The sequence below is a fragment of the Ammospiza nelsoni genome, chromosome 22 (assembly GCF_027579445.1).
Source record: "Ammospiza nelsoni isolate bAmmNel1 chromosome 22, bAmmNel1.pri, whole genome shotgun sequence".
Taxonomy (NCBI): domain Eukaryota; kingdom Metazoa; phylum Chordata; class Aves; order Passeriformes; family Passerellidae; genus Ammospiza; species Ammospiza nelsoni.
In genome coordinates, this window is record NC_080654.1 from 5,546,478 (window position 1) to 5,560,893 (window position 14,416).

At 47.8% G+C, this 14,416-nt stretch overlaps 1 protein-coding gene across 3 annotated transcripts in view; it reads left to right on the forward strand.

Annotated features, from left to right (window-relative positions):
* Nucleotides 1-14,416, forward strand: part of EIF4G3 (eukaryotic translation initiation factor 4 gamma 3) — a 146,023-nt gene that overhangs the window by 96,298 nt on the left and 35,309 nt on the right. For all 3 annotated transcript variants that reach the window (XM_059487645.1, XM_059487646.1, XM_059487647.1), the window contains exons 11-13: nt 3,605-4,420; nt 11,575-11,663; nt 13,217-13,466. In XM_059487645.1, the coding sequence (XP_059343628.1) occupies nt 3,605-4,420; nt 11,575-11,663; nt 13,217-13,466 (1,155 nt within the window). The remainder of the gene's footprint in view (nt 1-3,604; nt 4,421-11,574; nt 11,664-13,216; nt 13,467-14,416) is intronic.

Sequence of the window (14,416 nt, forward strand, 5' to 3'; positions counted from 1 at the left end):
GATTTTTATTTCAGGGTATCCAGAGTATCCTGGAGCGCTGGGATTTTTATTTCAGGGTATCCAGAGTATCATGGAGTGCTGGGATTTTTATTTCAGGGTATCCAGAGTATCATAGAGTGCTGGGATTTTTATTTCAGAGTATCCTGGAGCGCTGGGATTTTTATTTCAGAGTATCCAGAGTATCGTGGGGCGCTGGGATTTTTATTTCAGAGTATCATGGAGTCAGAACATCTCCAGCCACAAGGGTCCTGTCAGGATCACCAAGTCCAACCCCCTGCTTCTTACACGGTCACCTACCACTAAATCATATGACCAGGAGCTCCTTGAACTCTGATCTCTGAAAATGCAGCACTTTCCATCACAGTATTTCGTCTCTGTGTATGAAAATGTGGATTGCCACAAACGGGTCTTATCCCTCTTCTCTCTCTCTTTAACTTAATCCCTTTGTAGGCAGCTGTGAGTAAACTGGAAGTAAGTGTTTGCTTAGTTACACAGCTCTGACAGTGCTAGTTTAAACAAAGCAGGGCTTGGCTGGGGTTTAACACTGATGAGCTTCCCTGTGTTTATCTCTGTTCCATCCCAGAAAGAGTCAAACATTTGTTCCAGTCCAAAAATTGCTAAAGAGCACATTTATGTAAGCACTGCAGGGAAAGCCCTGGAATAACACCCAGCCATGGCTGGGGGGGCAGAGCAGTGCAGGGGTTGGTGTCAGTAATTTAACAGAGCCTGTTAATGATATTTAAACTGAACTAATGACTTTTGGGGGGCACATCTGTTCAGAAATACATGCCATGGTATCGAAATGATTTTTCACTTTGATATTGGGGGATTTTTGTTTCCAAACCAAGAGCAGTGACAGAGTGCTGTGTGGCTGAAGTGCTCATTCAAACCAGTGCTGTTGTTTCTCCAAAGAAAACAGAGTACCTGTCCTGTCCATCCTCATATTGGATCTCCTCATGCCCTTCCTCTCCCGTGCCCTCCTGTGCTGGCAGCTGTTGAAGTTTGGAATCAGCTTTCATTGTGATTCTGTCACAGCCAGGGCTGCTTGTGCAGCTGCTTCTGACAGTGAGCAGCATCTGGCAGCATCTGGCTGGTGCTGGGCTCAGGGTTGGGATCAGGGTCAGCATCAGAGCTGTGTGCTCTGCTGGCAGACCAGGACCTGCCGTCCCTGCTGGCTTGGTCTGCAACTCATTCCCAAGGCTGGATTTGGGATTGCCTTGTTTAAATCTGTGGTTGGGGTTTTTTTAAAGACAAACCTTTGGCATTTCATAGAATCCCAGAATGATTTGGGTTGGAGGGACCTTAAAGGTCCTTCCATTCTGACCCCACTGCCATGGCAGGGACACTTCCAGTGACCAATTACAGGAATTGCTACTGTAATACCTTGAAGAATCACAATATTTAGGTGCAGGTTGTGTTCCTGAAGATGCCCCTGGTGTGTCCATACCAGCCAGGCTGGCAGAGGGGAGGATTCTGCTGCAGAATCCAGGTCAGGCCAGGCTGGTGCAGGAGCTGCAGTGGGATATAGAACTGCATGGAATCAGAGCTGCCCACATTTTTTCCACTTTTTCCACTCAGAGGGATGTTTGGAGTAGTATTATCCTCTTTTAAAACCTCTTTCCAAATCTTGCAATGTATCAGACATGGAGAATGTTCAGCATAGTTGGTGGAAAACAGATGAATGTCAGAGCCTGGAGTTTGGAAAGCTCCAAAGCCCTGTGCTGACACTGAGTCAGTCCTGGTGCCACCTCGTGAGTGTTTGCATCGGGACAAAAGATGGAAAAATGGCAGAGAGCCCAGCAGTTATTGTCAGATAAACACCACAGAGCAGGAACAAATTCCTGTATCCAGTGAACTCCTCCTTGTGCACTGCCCTGGGCAGTCTGTGCCACTGGGACCACCCAGCAGCCCAGCAATGGCTCTTCCATGAAGCAGGCAGTGGGGTCTGTCCCACTGGGTATGTGAAAGAATCTTTAAGGAAAAATAATTTTGCAAAAATTGTATTTATCAGGAAAATTTAAAAAATATATCTTGATATTTCCCCTGGAATAGCCAGCACTGCCTATAAATACTTTCTAAATATAACATGAGGAATGATCTCTGTGTTTAGGAAGAGGGATTTGATCCAGTTGGATGAATTGTGTTGATTTTTGTTTTCCCTCCCCAGCTGTGAGTTGTCCATGTGACTCTCTGTAACAGTTGGCAGGGATGAGTCCCCTTCTGCCAGAACTTGGAGATTTCTTCTCTGGGATGGGGGTTCAAGTTCAGATTTGCTTCTCATTAGCCAAATCTGCTCCTCATTCTCTGAAATCCCTCCTCAAATCACTTTTCCCTGGGATTTTGCACACACAACCTGTATCCATGTAACATTGGCCAGACAAGGTGTGGTTTGAAGGGAGGGAGTTAAACCTCTGGTTTCAAATGCAGCTGTGGATTTGTGCTGGTTTTATCTCTCAGAATTATTTCCTTAACATTTCAAATGTGTTTGGTTGGGTTTGTTGGGGTTTTTTTTGAGCATTCTCCTTTGACTTGGGGAGAGAATATCCAGGCAGTTGTTTATAGCGAGCTGTAAATGTCAGGAATGCTCCAGGAATTCCTGCAGAGGATGTTCCAGAAATCAGAGGTGACATGTTTTCTTTTTCCAAACCACTTCCTGCATCCTTTTCCTTCCATGGAGCCTCCAGAATCAAAATCAGCTGTTGGGATACTCTTTCCCATCTCTTTCCTCACTTGTCATCCTCCTCCAAAGCCACGTCCCTGGGTGCCTCGTTAGCTTGATAAACTACTGCTTTGGCCACGGGCCTCTGGAGTGCTGCTGGGGCTGCTGAGGGCTGCAAGCTGAGCTCCAGTTATTCCTAAAGGTAGGATTTGGAGCTCCAGGCAGTTTCAAATGGGTTCTCCTTCAAAAACCCCTTTGGTTCTCCTTCAAAAACCCTTTCCCTTCAGCTGAGCTGTTGAATAAGTCCCAAATGGAAATCCAGCAGAGCCAAACCTGTTCCATTCTACCCAAATTTTGATGATTTGCAGTTGGTTGTGGCCTTTGACTCCTAATCTGAAGAGCAGGTTTGTGCCTCTGGCTTCTCCAGAATTATTTTTGCTGGTGTAACCATGTCCTGAAGGAGTCCAGTGTTCCTTGAAGATCCTAAACAATAATGGCCCATACTTCTGGAGCAAAGGAGTGGGAGGCAGCAGAGCTGCAGCAGAGCTTTGGGAGCTGTGTCATGGTCATGGTCTGATGCTAATCATGGGACAAGTGCAGGGACTTCTTTCTGCACAAGATTTGGGGGGTTGTGTTGATACATTTCTTCCAAATATCTAATCTAAACCTCTCCTCTTTCAGTTTAACCCATTCCCTGTTGTCCTGCAAGGTTTTGTCCATGTAAAAAGTTGCCCTCCTTCCTTTATAAGCCCCCTTTAGGTGCTGGAAGGGTGCAATGAGTCCAGATCCTTCTCTTCTCAGGATGGCAGAGGTTGTATTTTCAAATTTAGATTCCCAGTGAGGTGCAGGGGCAGAATGCAGGAACAGGAACCAAGGGAGCCAAGGCACCAGGCAGGACATGGGGTTGCCTTGCTGTTGATAATGGTTTTTTTTCTCCTTTCCCAGAAGAGAAGCCAAAACCAGATCCAGTATTAAAACCACCTTCTCCAGTCCTCAGAGCGGAACCCGCTGGGGAGAAGAAAGATCAAGCTGGGCAGACGGCTGAGATCCCTCCCTCAGTGGAAGCCCCAGCAGAGGTTCCTCGGGCTCCATCACCGGCCCCGGCCGCTCCGGTCCCCGCTGTCCCCGCGCCCAGCAGAGCCGAGCCGGAGGACAAATGTGACAAATGTGAACTGGCCTTCCCCAGAGAGGAGGCGCTGCCTTCCCCCAGTGCCACAGCCTGCCCGGAGCCTGCGGCCGCTCCTCCTGAGGAGGGTGCTGAGGCGTGCCCGGAGCCCAGCAGTGCAGTAGCATCCCCCGGGGACACCCCGGTGGCACCGCCGGCCGTGCCCGCTGTCACCGGCGACACGGGCGGCGCCGAGCCCGCGGCAGAGGCGGCCCAGGAGGAGGCTGCGGCGGTGACTGTGGAGGTGGAGCCCAGCGAGGCCGCCCCAGCGGAGGTGGAGAGCGCTCCATCGCCTCCCGGTGCCGCTGCCGCTGCTCCCTCTCCTCCGCCCACCCCGCCGCCCACCCCGCCGCCCCCGTCCCCTCCGCTGCCCCCCAGCGCTGCTGTCACCACTACAACTCCTTCTCCACCTCCTCTCCCGTCTCCCAGTGCCCTCCCTGTTGTCCAGGGGGATTTAGAAGGAGAGGAGAGCACAAGAACTACTCTTAGTGAAGAGGTAAAAGAAACTGAAAAGAAGGAAGAGACAGAAGCAGATGGGCAACTGGAGGAGAGCCGGGAGGCTCTGGGTGTGAACTCAAGCAAGAGTCCTGTCCCAGGTAAGCCTCGGCCTCTGGGGGTTCATGTTGGGAACTGCAGGATGAAGAAAAGAGGCTTTTTCTTCTTCCAATAGATATTTCTGTTTTCATTTGCAAAAGAAAAGGCCTGGTGGTGCTGTGTGGCTGCTGTGACTGTGAAATGCTGATCTTCCTTGGCAGGGAGAGAAATCCCTCCTTGTTGTTGATAATTGGTCACTGACTTGCATTGGTGTCCCAGGCTGGGCTGGGCTCGTGCTGTCATGGCAGCCCAGGGCTGGTGGAGGGGAGTGCAGACCACACTGCCCTTCATGGAATCCCAGCATGGTTTGGATTGGAGGGGCCTTAAATCCCATCCAGTGCCATCCCTTGCCAGGGCAGGAGCACCTTTCACTGTCCCAGGGTGCTCCAAGCCCCAGTGTCCAACCTGGCCTTGGACACTTCCAGGGAAGTGTCTGCACTTCCCACAGCTGCTCTTGCCCCCAGGGTGAGTGGTCGGTCCAAGGGCCAGTGGCTCTGGATTTGGGACCATGAAACTCTTGGGATGAAGCCCCAGAGCTGCTGGAGTGGGGTCTTTTCCAGCTGAAAAAATGTGTCATGGTGCTCCCAGATGTGGGAAAATGAAATGGACCATTCACACTCACCCACACAACTGACAAAGTCACACGAGGGTCACCCACCTCTACCTGCCCACCCTTCACTAGTGATGCTTCTGGTTTTCTTTTGCAAAAGTCACATGTAAGCAAAATGTACAATTTACAGTTTTAAATTTAAATGTACAATTTACAATTTTAAATTTAAATTCTGCAGTTAACAGTTTAAAGTTCACTAAAATCACAATTTCTGCAACTGCCTTTTAAAATGCAGCCTGTTTCTCCAGTGTTGTTGCCTGCCTTTGGTTTCAGCCCTGCCACATCTCTGCTTTGGCACTGTGGTTTTAACACTCTGTGTTTCCTATGGAAAATGGCTTTTTTTGCAGGACTTCCTGGAGATCACATTGTGGAAAAGAAGTGAAATGATCAATTCCTTGTATTTGCTGCTGGAGGGGTGCAATGGGGGCTGTTCTTCACACCAAGCAGTGTTAAAACATCTCATGTGTCACATTTTCTACATCCTGTTCTGCAGTTATTTCAATTCCTTGGAACTTGGTGAAGCTTGGACAAAGAGGACAAACAGTCAGTTGTCATTTGGATCATGTTGGTTTCATTTTTTTTAAAGTAACATGTCATTTAGCTTTTTTTTGGTTTTTGCTTTGATAGATAGATAGCAATCTTAGGCTCTGCTCTTAAATGCATTGAAAGGCTGAGGTTGGCCCTGTTCCATGTTTGTGTGATGCTCAATATGCTGATTTTAAAATCCAGTATCTACAGATAGATGAGAAGAAAGATCCCTTTACTACAGCAACCATGAGGATTTTTTCTTGTTAATCTTCTTCTATTTTTATTTCACTTGGGTCATTTCACTGCTGTGGCACTTGTTGTTCTTTCAGTCTGAGCTACTTCATAACCCAAATTAATTTCCTTAAAAAGGAGAGGAGAAATGGGACTCTGTAAATAAGGTTTTGCACAGGCAGGTTCCAGGTTGTAGTGTTATTGCTGGCTTTGTAATGGCCTGTAGTTTAAATTTAAAAAAAAAATTAACTTACAGTGTTTGGGCTTTTAATTATGCAGAAGATTAATTTTAATGCTGTAATGTCATTATGCTCCAGAGCACACATTAGCCAAGCCATTGGCTTTGGCAACATGGAAACAAGGAGTTCTCAAGTCATGTAAAAGATGACTTGAAACTCAGATTTCTATTAAAAGCTCAGGCCTTCAAAGAAAGCACAAAGCTCTCCAAGTGGTTCTTTGTGCTCTACCCCTGATTTAATGATCCTGAACTATTGCATTTCTCTGCCAACCTTCTTTTGAGCAATAATTTTCCAGTTCTTTCTTGGAGAGAGGAAGAGAGATTGAAATAACATCATCTGAGGCTGCCTGCGAATTCAGGAACAAGGAGCAGCATGTCTGCCATATACATTGGAAAATCCAGCTGCTGACCCTCAGGAGCAAGGAGAAAGGGTTATATTGTTGTGTTTTTCTTGGACTAAAGGCTGAGAGATTTTTTTTATGATCTCTGGAGTTAGGATTAAACCTGGGATAAGGGAAACTGCTTGAGCACATGGTGGTAGGTGTGAGCTCTGTGACTTTGTGCAATATTTCTTTGGGGTTTTCAGCAGAATGGTGTTTTTATTGCAGAGCTTGGCCACAAATCATGCCCCTGCTTTCCCTTTAAAGGGAGCTGAGCTAGGACAGTGCTGGGACCTCTCAGGATAATCTCATTGCTGCAGCAGCTCCTCCTGCCTGTCCTTTTCATAGCTATGACCTGGCCTGCCTGATTTTGGGAATGAGACCTTCATCCCCTCCTCCCTGAGCTGCTGGGGCAGCATTGCCAAGGCTGGATCCTGTATTTTGGGAGGTGGCAGCTTTTTGGGGATGAGCAAAGGGATTTGCCTCTTCCTGCAGATTTGTACAGGACACAGCTTCTGTCCAACAGTCAAGGAAACCAGACTTGGATTTTTTGCTCTGTCAAGCTCTTTGGCAAGAAAGAAAATACATTCACACCCTTAAGCATCTTTATGCTGCAGCAGTTTTTTTTTTTACAGCTCCACAAAAGGACTTGGTCAGTGTTTGCAGGGAGAGGCTGGAGCTGAGTTAATCCTGGGGGGATCCAGGGGAGCCTCCATTCCTTATTTTCCACTGGCATCAGGTCTCCACCACATTTCCAAGGTCAGGGGATTCTGCTGGAGCACTGGGAGTGCTGTCCAGGGCAGTCTGAAATTAAAGGTTTGCTCCTCTTTCCAGTCCTAAAGTAAATCTGTGCTGTCACTCCTGTTATCTCCCTTGGCTTTGGAAGCTGTGATAAGAGCTGAGAGTGTTGGTTGGGTTTCTGGTGTCCTTTTTCAAAGGAATGAAATGAGCTGAAAACAAGGTCTGGGAGTGTGAATAGTGGCAAAAATGAACCTGCAATTGGGCAGGACTTAAACTATTGGAGAGGACATGAAGTTGCTCAACTTGGGGACAGGAAAATGGAAAAGAAGAGCAGAAGTGTCTGGAGTTGTCCCTTTCCAAGAGCCAAACTGGACACGTTACTTTGTATTTCCCTACAGCCTCCCAGATGACACTCCATCTTCAGATGAATAACACCAATATCCATTGTTGGATCTGGGATGTGGGAATGTTGGTACCCAAGCTCACATCAATGCAAATTCTCCTTTGAGCTCCTGCAGCAGAAACGTGAACTTAACAGAAAAAAAAAAAGAAATCTGGTGTCTGCTATTTTACACTGGATTCTGCCTGCTCTGAGCACCCTCACAGCAAAGTTGGCAGCTTTGGTGTTCAGTCTCTGTCTGTGAGTGACTGGATCACCATTCCCTGCTCATCAGCATCACTGGTTGTGTGTCCTGGTGAAAAGGGGAAGATTTGGTGGTTTCAGAGCACTAAAGCCCTGAGCAGGGCAGGGTGTTGTACCCAGGGCTGGTTCCTTGCTGCTGACCCTGTTCCTGCTCTGAGCATCCACAGGGAACACGTTCCCCCATTCCCAGGACACAGGTTGTGTTCCTGCCTTCTCAGGAATTCTTGCCTGAAGTTTTTAGGACAGGCAGAGCTGTATTCTTACAGGGGTAAGAACACATGCTTTTTATTTAATTCCTACTCATCTGCTCTACAAGGAGAAAAGTAGCTTATCAAGAGAGGATCTGGGAGCTCCAATCTGCACTCAAAACATCACCCTGGCTAAAAGTCATCAACAAGAGTTTTTATTAAACTCTGGGATTTCCATAGCTACAGTGAGGGACCAGCACTTTCCAGGCAACAAAACAGGATAAATGTTGTTGGTGGAGTGGAATTTCTGCAGAAGGTGCTACCACAGACCTGAGGCCTTTGATGTCCCCATTCTATCATGGCTATTAAAAGCAGCAAAGAAGAAAACAAGAGACTGATGTGTGTCCCAGGCAGAGCTCCTTGGGACACAAGAAGCTGAAAGAACTTAAAACACAAGGAATTCAAAGGGCTGTTTCTTGCAGAGCTCATTTATGAGATGTATTTCTGGATTAAATAGCCCAGCTGTGGCGAGCCCTGGAGTTTCTGAGTTGAGGAGTCTCTAACGAGCAGCTTGGGCTGTAATTGGAAATTCCTTGGAGAAATTTCTCCAGCACTGAAACCTGCAGAGGCAGAAACATAAATCAGGTGTCACCTTTTTCTTGATTTGCTGCCATGACCACTGAAATATATTTTCTTTTCCATGAGCTGGAAGGCGATGGTGAATCTTTGCTTTGGTCTTTCATGGTATGTTGGATAATAAAATAAAAATGCAAGAGCTGGTATTAATTTAGGCTTCACAGTTGGCACCACATCAGAGGGGAGAGGCCTCATGCCCTGCTGGATGGGTGTGAGCTTGTGGGTGGGTAAATCTGTGGGAAGATGTTCCACAGGGAACGTGACACAGCTGGAGAAATGGCTGAGGGAGCACTGGGCCTGCTGAGCAGATCCTGCAGGGCTGGGAGGGGTGTCCAGGGCAGTCTGGAATTCAGGGTTTGCTCCTCTTTCCAGTCGTAAAGTAAATCTGTGCTGTCACTCCTGTTATCTCCCTTGGCTTTGGAAGCTGTGATAAGAGCTCAGTGTTGGTTGGGTTTCTGGTGTCCCTTCTTCAAAGGAATGAAATGAGCTGAAAACAAGGTCTGGAAGTGTGAATAGTGGCAAAAATGAACCTGCAATTGGGCAGGACTTAAACTATTGGAGAGGACATGAAGTTGCTCAACTTGGGGACAGGAAAATGGAAAAGAAGAGCAGAAGTGTCTGGAGTTGTCCCTTTCCAAGAGCCAAACTGGACACATTACTTTGTATTTCCCTGGACACATTACTTTTTATTTCCCTACAGCCTCCCAGATGAAACTCCATCTTCAGATGAATAACACCAATATCCATTGTTGGATTTGGGGTTTGGGAAGGTTGGCATCCAAACTCACATCAGTGCAAATTCTCCTTTGAGCTCCTGCAGCAGAAACGTGAACTTGACAGAAAAAAAAAAGAAATCTGGTGTCTGCTATTTTAAAAGGAGGGAATACTGAGCAATGTCTCCAGAGATCTCTGGAGATCCACCCCAGGCAGCTCCACTGCACAAACCCCCAGGCTGATGGAAGTCGTGGGATTTAAGGCAAGAATCATTCAGGAGGCTTGGCAGGATTGCAGCCTCTACAGAGCTCACTTTTGCCAAAAAAAGCTGGAAAAAATGTATACTTGAGCAGCAGTAATGTTCACATCCTGACAGCTGAGGAAGGAAACACCCCAGACCTTTGCCAGCCCCAAATCCGTGACCCCTGAGTTTATTTCTGTGTGGTTAAAAATGAAATGTTATTTTACACCATGGATGGTTTCCATGGTTTGGGTTTGAGGGCAGTGGAGTTCTGTCAGATTAAAAACTTTGGGATTGATCAGTTAAATTACTTGGCTGGGGCAAAATTGAGGTTATTGCTTTGCAGCCTAATCCCTTCTTGGAGAAACCCCTGGGAGTGTTTGGTGACATCCCCAAACAAGGCTGGAAACAGCTCTTGGAAAAGGGCTCAGCTTTCACTGAATTTAGCAGATTTTGTGATGGAGGGAACTGGGGAAGCCTGTCTTAGATGTGAGCTTTGCTGAATTCCAGGAATTACCACGTGCATGGACACTGACCATCCCCAGCCTTGGTTTTGCCCCTGGATACTGGGAACAATAATTGGGCTGTTCCTGCCAAGGGAGCTGCCTGGAGCAGCAGCAAAGGCTGATCCCTGCTGGGAGAGACAAAGCTGTGCTGCAGTCTGGGCCTGCTTGGCCCTTCCTCTCCCCTCCTTTGAGCCCCAGGAAATTCAGGATTTGTGCTGGGGCTGTGCCCTGCCCTTAGAGCCTCTCCATAGGGAGACACAATGGATGGGATGGGCAGGACCTGGAGCTTGGGAGCTCTGGGGGATTTTTCCAGCTGTTGGTTCTGTGAACAAGGAGATGATGTTTCAATACTTAAATAAGACTTTCCTTTTTTAATTGACTTTGCTTTTGGGGTGTTCAGCCTGAAGATAAAAGTCTTCCATCAGCGCTGGTAGCTCCTGTTGCTCTTTGGGTGGGCCTGGATGTGGTGATTCCCCTGGGAATCTGGAGGTCCATGGTCACCCTCCAAACAGGGAAACACCCTGGAGAAGCCACAGAAACTCCTGTGAATTCTTTGGGGAATGCAGCAAATCCCATTTGCTCCATGCCCTCAGGAACAGAGCTGGCTGTTACTAACTCTTCTTATTTATAGAGAAGAACCTTTCAAAATTCTGGTTTATTGTGATAAAGGAAATGCACACTGGGTTTTTTCCACAGTATCTGCTGGAAACCAAAAGCCAGAGCTGGAAATCTGTTTGCAGTAATCTTCAGTCACAAAATCAATCCCATTTACACTCTGTTAACTGGGCATGTGTGCCTGGGATCCGAATTTAAGCTGGGAGCATTTGCCACAAATTAGGAGCAGATTGGATTAATGGGTTTGTCTCCTCTTAATATATTGTGTGGTTTCTTCTACCCTTTAGGGGGAAAACACGATTGGAGTAAATCAGTGCTGATCTTGGGAATACTCTGTGGTGTTTCCTTTGACTCAGTTGGCCAGGGAGATCATTAATGCTGGAGTTACAACCTGCTTTTGAATTGAAATATAAATCCAGCTCAAAGCAGTGCTGCAGGATTGAAGGAGTTTTCCTTTTGGATGAGATACTGGAAGTTTCTGCTTGCTTATGGTTAATATTATAATGATGATAATTCTTGAGAAAATATGTTGAGAACAGCCTTCTCTCCCAGCCAGTACCTGGTCTGTCCAAAAACTTGACTTCCTGAAGGTTTTTTTTCCCTGCATGATCCTTGTCCTGTTGGCAGTGACCTCCTTTGCTACCCCAAGTGCCATTTGAGGCTTGAATGAACAACTTGTAGAGCAATTCCTGTGTTTTCATGTATTTCTAGTGATTCTTATTGCTGCATTGAAAGCCCAAGTGGTTGAATCAAGCTGAATCCTCACAAGGCTGAGCTGCTTTGTTGTTCTGTGCCTCAGAGCAGCCCCTGGGAGGGAAGTTCATCCCCCCAGCCCCACCAGCCCTGTGCATTCAGGGCTGTAACAGATGCACGTTTCCATTGCAGCCCAAACCGCTGTAACTGCACCAAAGACCTGGAAGAAACCAAAAGAGCGGCCCCAAGGCACTGAGGAGGTGACAGAGGCAGAAACAGAGGTGAGAGGGAGCCAAAGTCCTGCTCTACCCACGTTTAAAGATGCTGTTCCTCTCTGGGAATTGTACTTTAGAGACATTGCTTCCTGATTGTCCCACAGGATCCAGGGCAGTTTTGGGAGGAACTCTGCTATTCCTCAGCATCCTTTAGATAACAGGTGTCAGTCTGCTCCCTGTAAAGCTCTTCAGTTTTCTTTGGGTTTGCCTAATTTAATGATTGTTACAGTCATAGAATCACAAACTGATTTGGGTTGGAAGGGCCCTTAAAGACTCACCTCATTCCAACCCCTGCCATGGCAAGGGACGCCTTCCACTGGAAGGTTCCACTAAACTTCCACCAGCCTCCAGCACTGAGGAACCCCTTTCAGTGAAGGGTGAGGGAAAAGCGACTTTGGATCCCTCAGCACTGCCCCGTTTTGGTCCCAGGCCACCATCCTGACACTTGGCACAGGGATATCATGGCCAAGGATAGTTTTCCTGGTGACCAACTAGTGAAGAAGCTGATAAAGGAAAATGCTGAATTTTTCAGGCAAAACCACCTCAAGAGTGATTAGATGAGTAAAGAAAAACTCCCTTGCTGCTGTTCTGGTAGAGATATTGCAGCAGGAGGCTGTGCTTAATATCCTGGGTCAGTATGGGGTTAGAATCAATCAGAAAAGGAGCAAGAGAGTAAAAATGTGGAAGTTCAGACTGCCCAGTGTGTGGATAAAAGCCGAGGTTGGCCAGATGTGGTGCAGAGCAGGAGAGCAAAGAGGCTGCAGCAGCAGCTTCAGCCTCCACACTTTCCTCATCCTCCCCTGGAGGAGTTGTGTCTCCTGCACCACCTGGCAGTTCCACTGGGAATTCTTCAGAGAATTCCCTTGAAAAACCTGCAAGAGGCGTTTTAGGATGTGGTGCAGTCAGGTAGGGAGGCAGAGGATCAGGAGCCTCCTCCAGAGCATCCTCAGTGAAGTTTCTCCTTTGTTCAGTGCTGAGAGGGGCTGGGATTTCTCCCGGGAGAAGCGATTCCGACGCCTCCTCGTCTGAATGCACAATCAGGCTGTGTCCTTGGAGAGCTCTAAAATTAACAGCCAGGGATACTATTAATGCTTTTCCCTGAAACTGAGATGCTGGCATTGTGGCCGGATCTCACACTGCCTTCCTTAGTGGCATCTGCTCCAGTTGGCAGCAGGCATTTAAAGGAAGAATCCCCAAAACAAGCCCCACATGCCCTTTACCACCCCTTTCTCATGGCTGGTAGGAGAGGAGGAAAGCAGAGTTGTGTTTTCAGGCTGGGATTGCTCATGGCTTAACAGTTCCCTCTGTCCAGTCCCGTGGGGATTTCATGGGCAATGCTGAGTCTCTCCAGCTACACCATTAATTATCAGTGGGTTATCCATGGGAATGAGCTGATAAATCACCTAGTGGCTCAGTGTGCTGTTCCATATTCCTGTGTAAGATGCATTTGTATTCCTGCTGCTCCCAAAAATGCCGTGTGAATCCGTGAAGAGCCATTCCACGTGCACTGAATTTGTCAGGGTGCTTGTAACAAAACCTCTGCTCTGTCCCTGCTCCAGCCGAAGGAGGAGGAGGAACCTTCAGGGGACAAAGTACTTGAATCCGACCAGGAGAAAACAATCCATGGGCTTGAGGCAGAGAGGGAACCCTCAGAGCTGAAAGCAGTGAAAGCTGTGGAGGAGAACGGGGAGCAGGAGGCAGAGCCGGTGCGGAACGGAGCCGAGAGCGTCTCGGAGGGCGAGGGCGCCGACGGCACCTCCGGCTGCGCCGAGAGCTCCGGGGAGGGGACCCTGTACCAGTACAAACCAGGTAGGTGCTGCTGCTCTGCCTGCCCCTGCCAGGACTGCTGCCACCCCGAGTGCCAGCCCTGTGGGTGCTCCCATGGGGCTGGAAGGGGATTTGGTGTGCACTGTGTCAGCTCTGCTGAGATTTTCAACGCAGCAGGCCCTCAGAGATCTTCCACGGGGAAAAGGGTGTCCTGGTTTAGGACAAATATGGGAGAAAACTTCCAAAGGAGGCCCCTCCAGAAAGCAAACCCACACAGCCCCTCTACCCAACCAGCTCCTCAGAGAGAAGTGGAAAGAACCTGTTTATTTAACAGGCACAGCAACCCCCAACACACAAAATGAACAACATCAGATGACACCACTCTGTCACTGCTCTGACAAAGATGACAAATTCAGAAGGTCTCTCTGGGAGTGTTCACTCTGTTATCAGTCCCTCCTGTGCTGGGGCAGCTGCTGCAGCCACAAGGTGCAAACTCTCGGTGTTCCCAGGTCCCAGTCCGGAGCAGATTCGAGTAGGTCCAAAAAAAGGGAAAGGAGAAACAGTCCAGGGAAAAATCAGACTGTTTAGCTAAACTAACTAATGAGCAGAAGCAAAAGGCAAAAAGCAAAAGCAGCACCATGTACTGCCCCATCTCTGTGTCCCACCAGCCATGGGGGAGCAGGCTGATAACAAAAACCAAACCAAAACATTTACTCAAACATTCATTCACTCTTCAGAGCCAGTCTTGAAGGCATGGAACATATCCAGCATCAACAGAACACACAAATGGGGACACAAGCATCATAACATCACCCTAGGACAAGGGCAAAATGGTTTTTGTCTCACTGAGAAGAGAAAATCATTAATTCCTTGACATTTTTGTGCATTTGGATGCTGGCTACAGCACTGTGGAAATGACAGAGAGTTGATTCGTGTGTGATTGACAGCTGGAAACCATCCAAAAAATTTCACATAAACCAATATACTTCTGA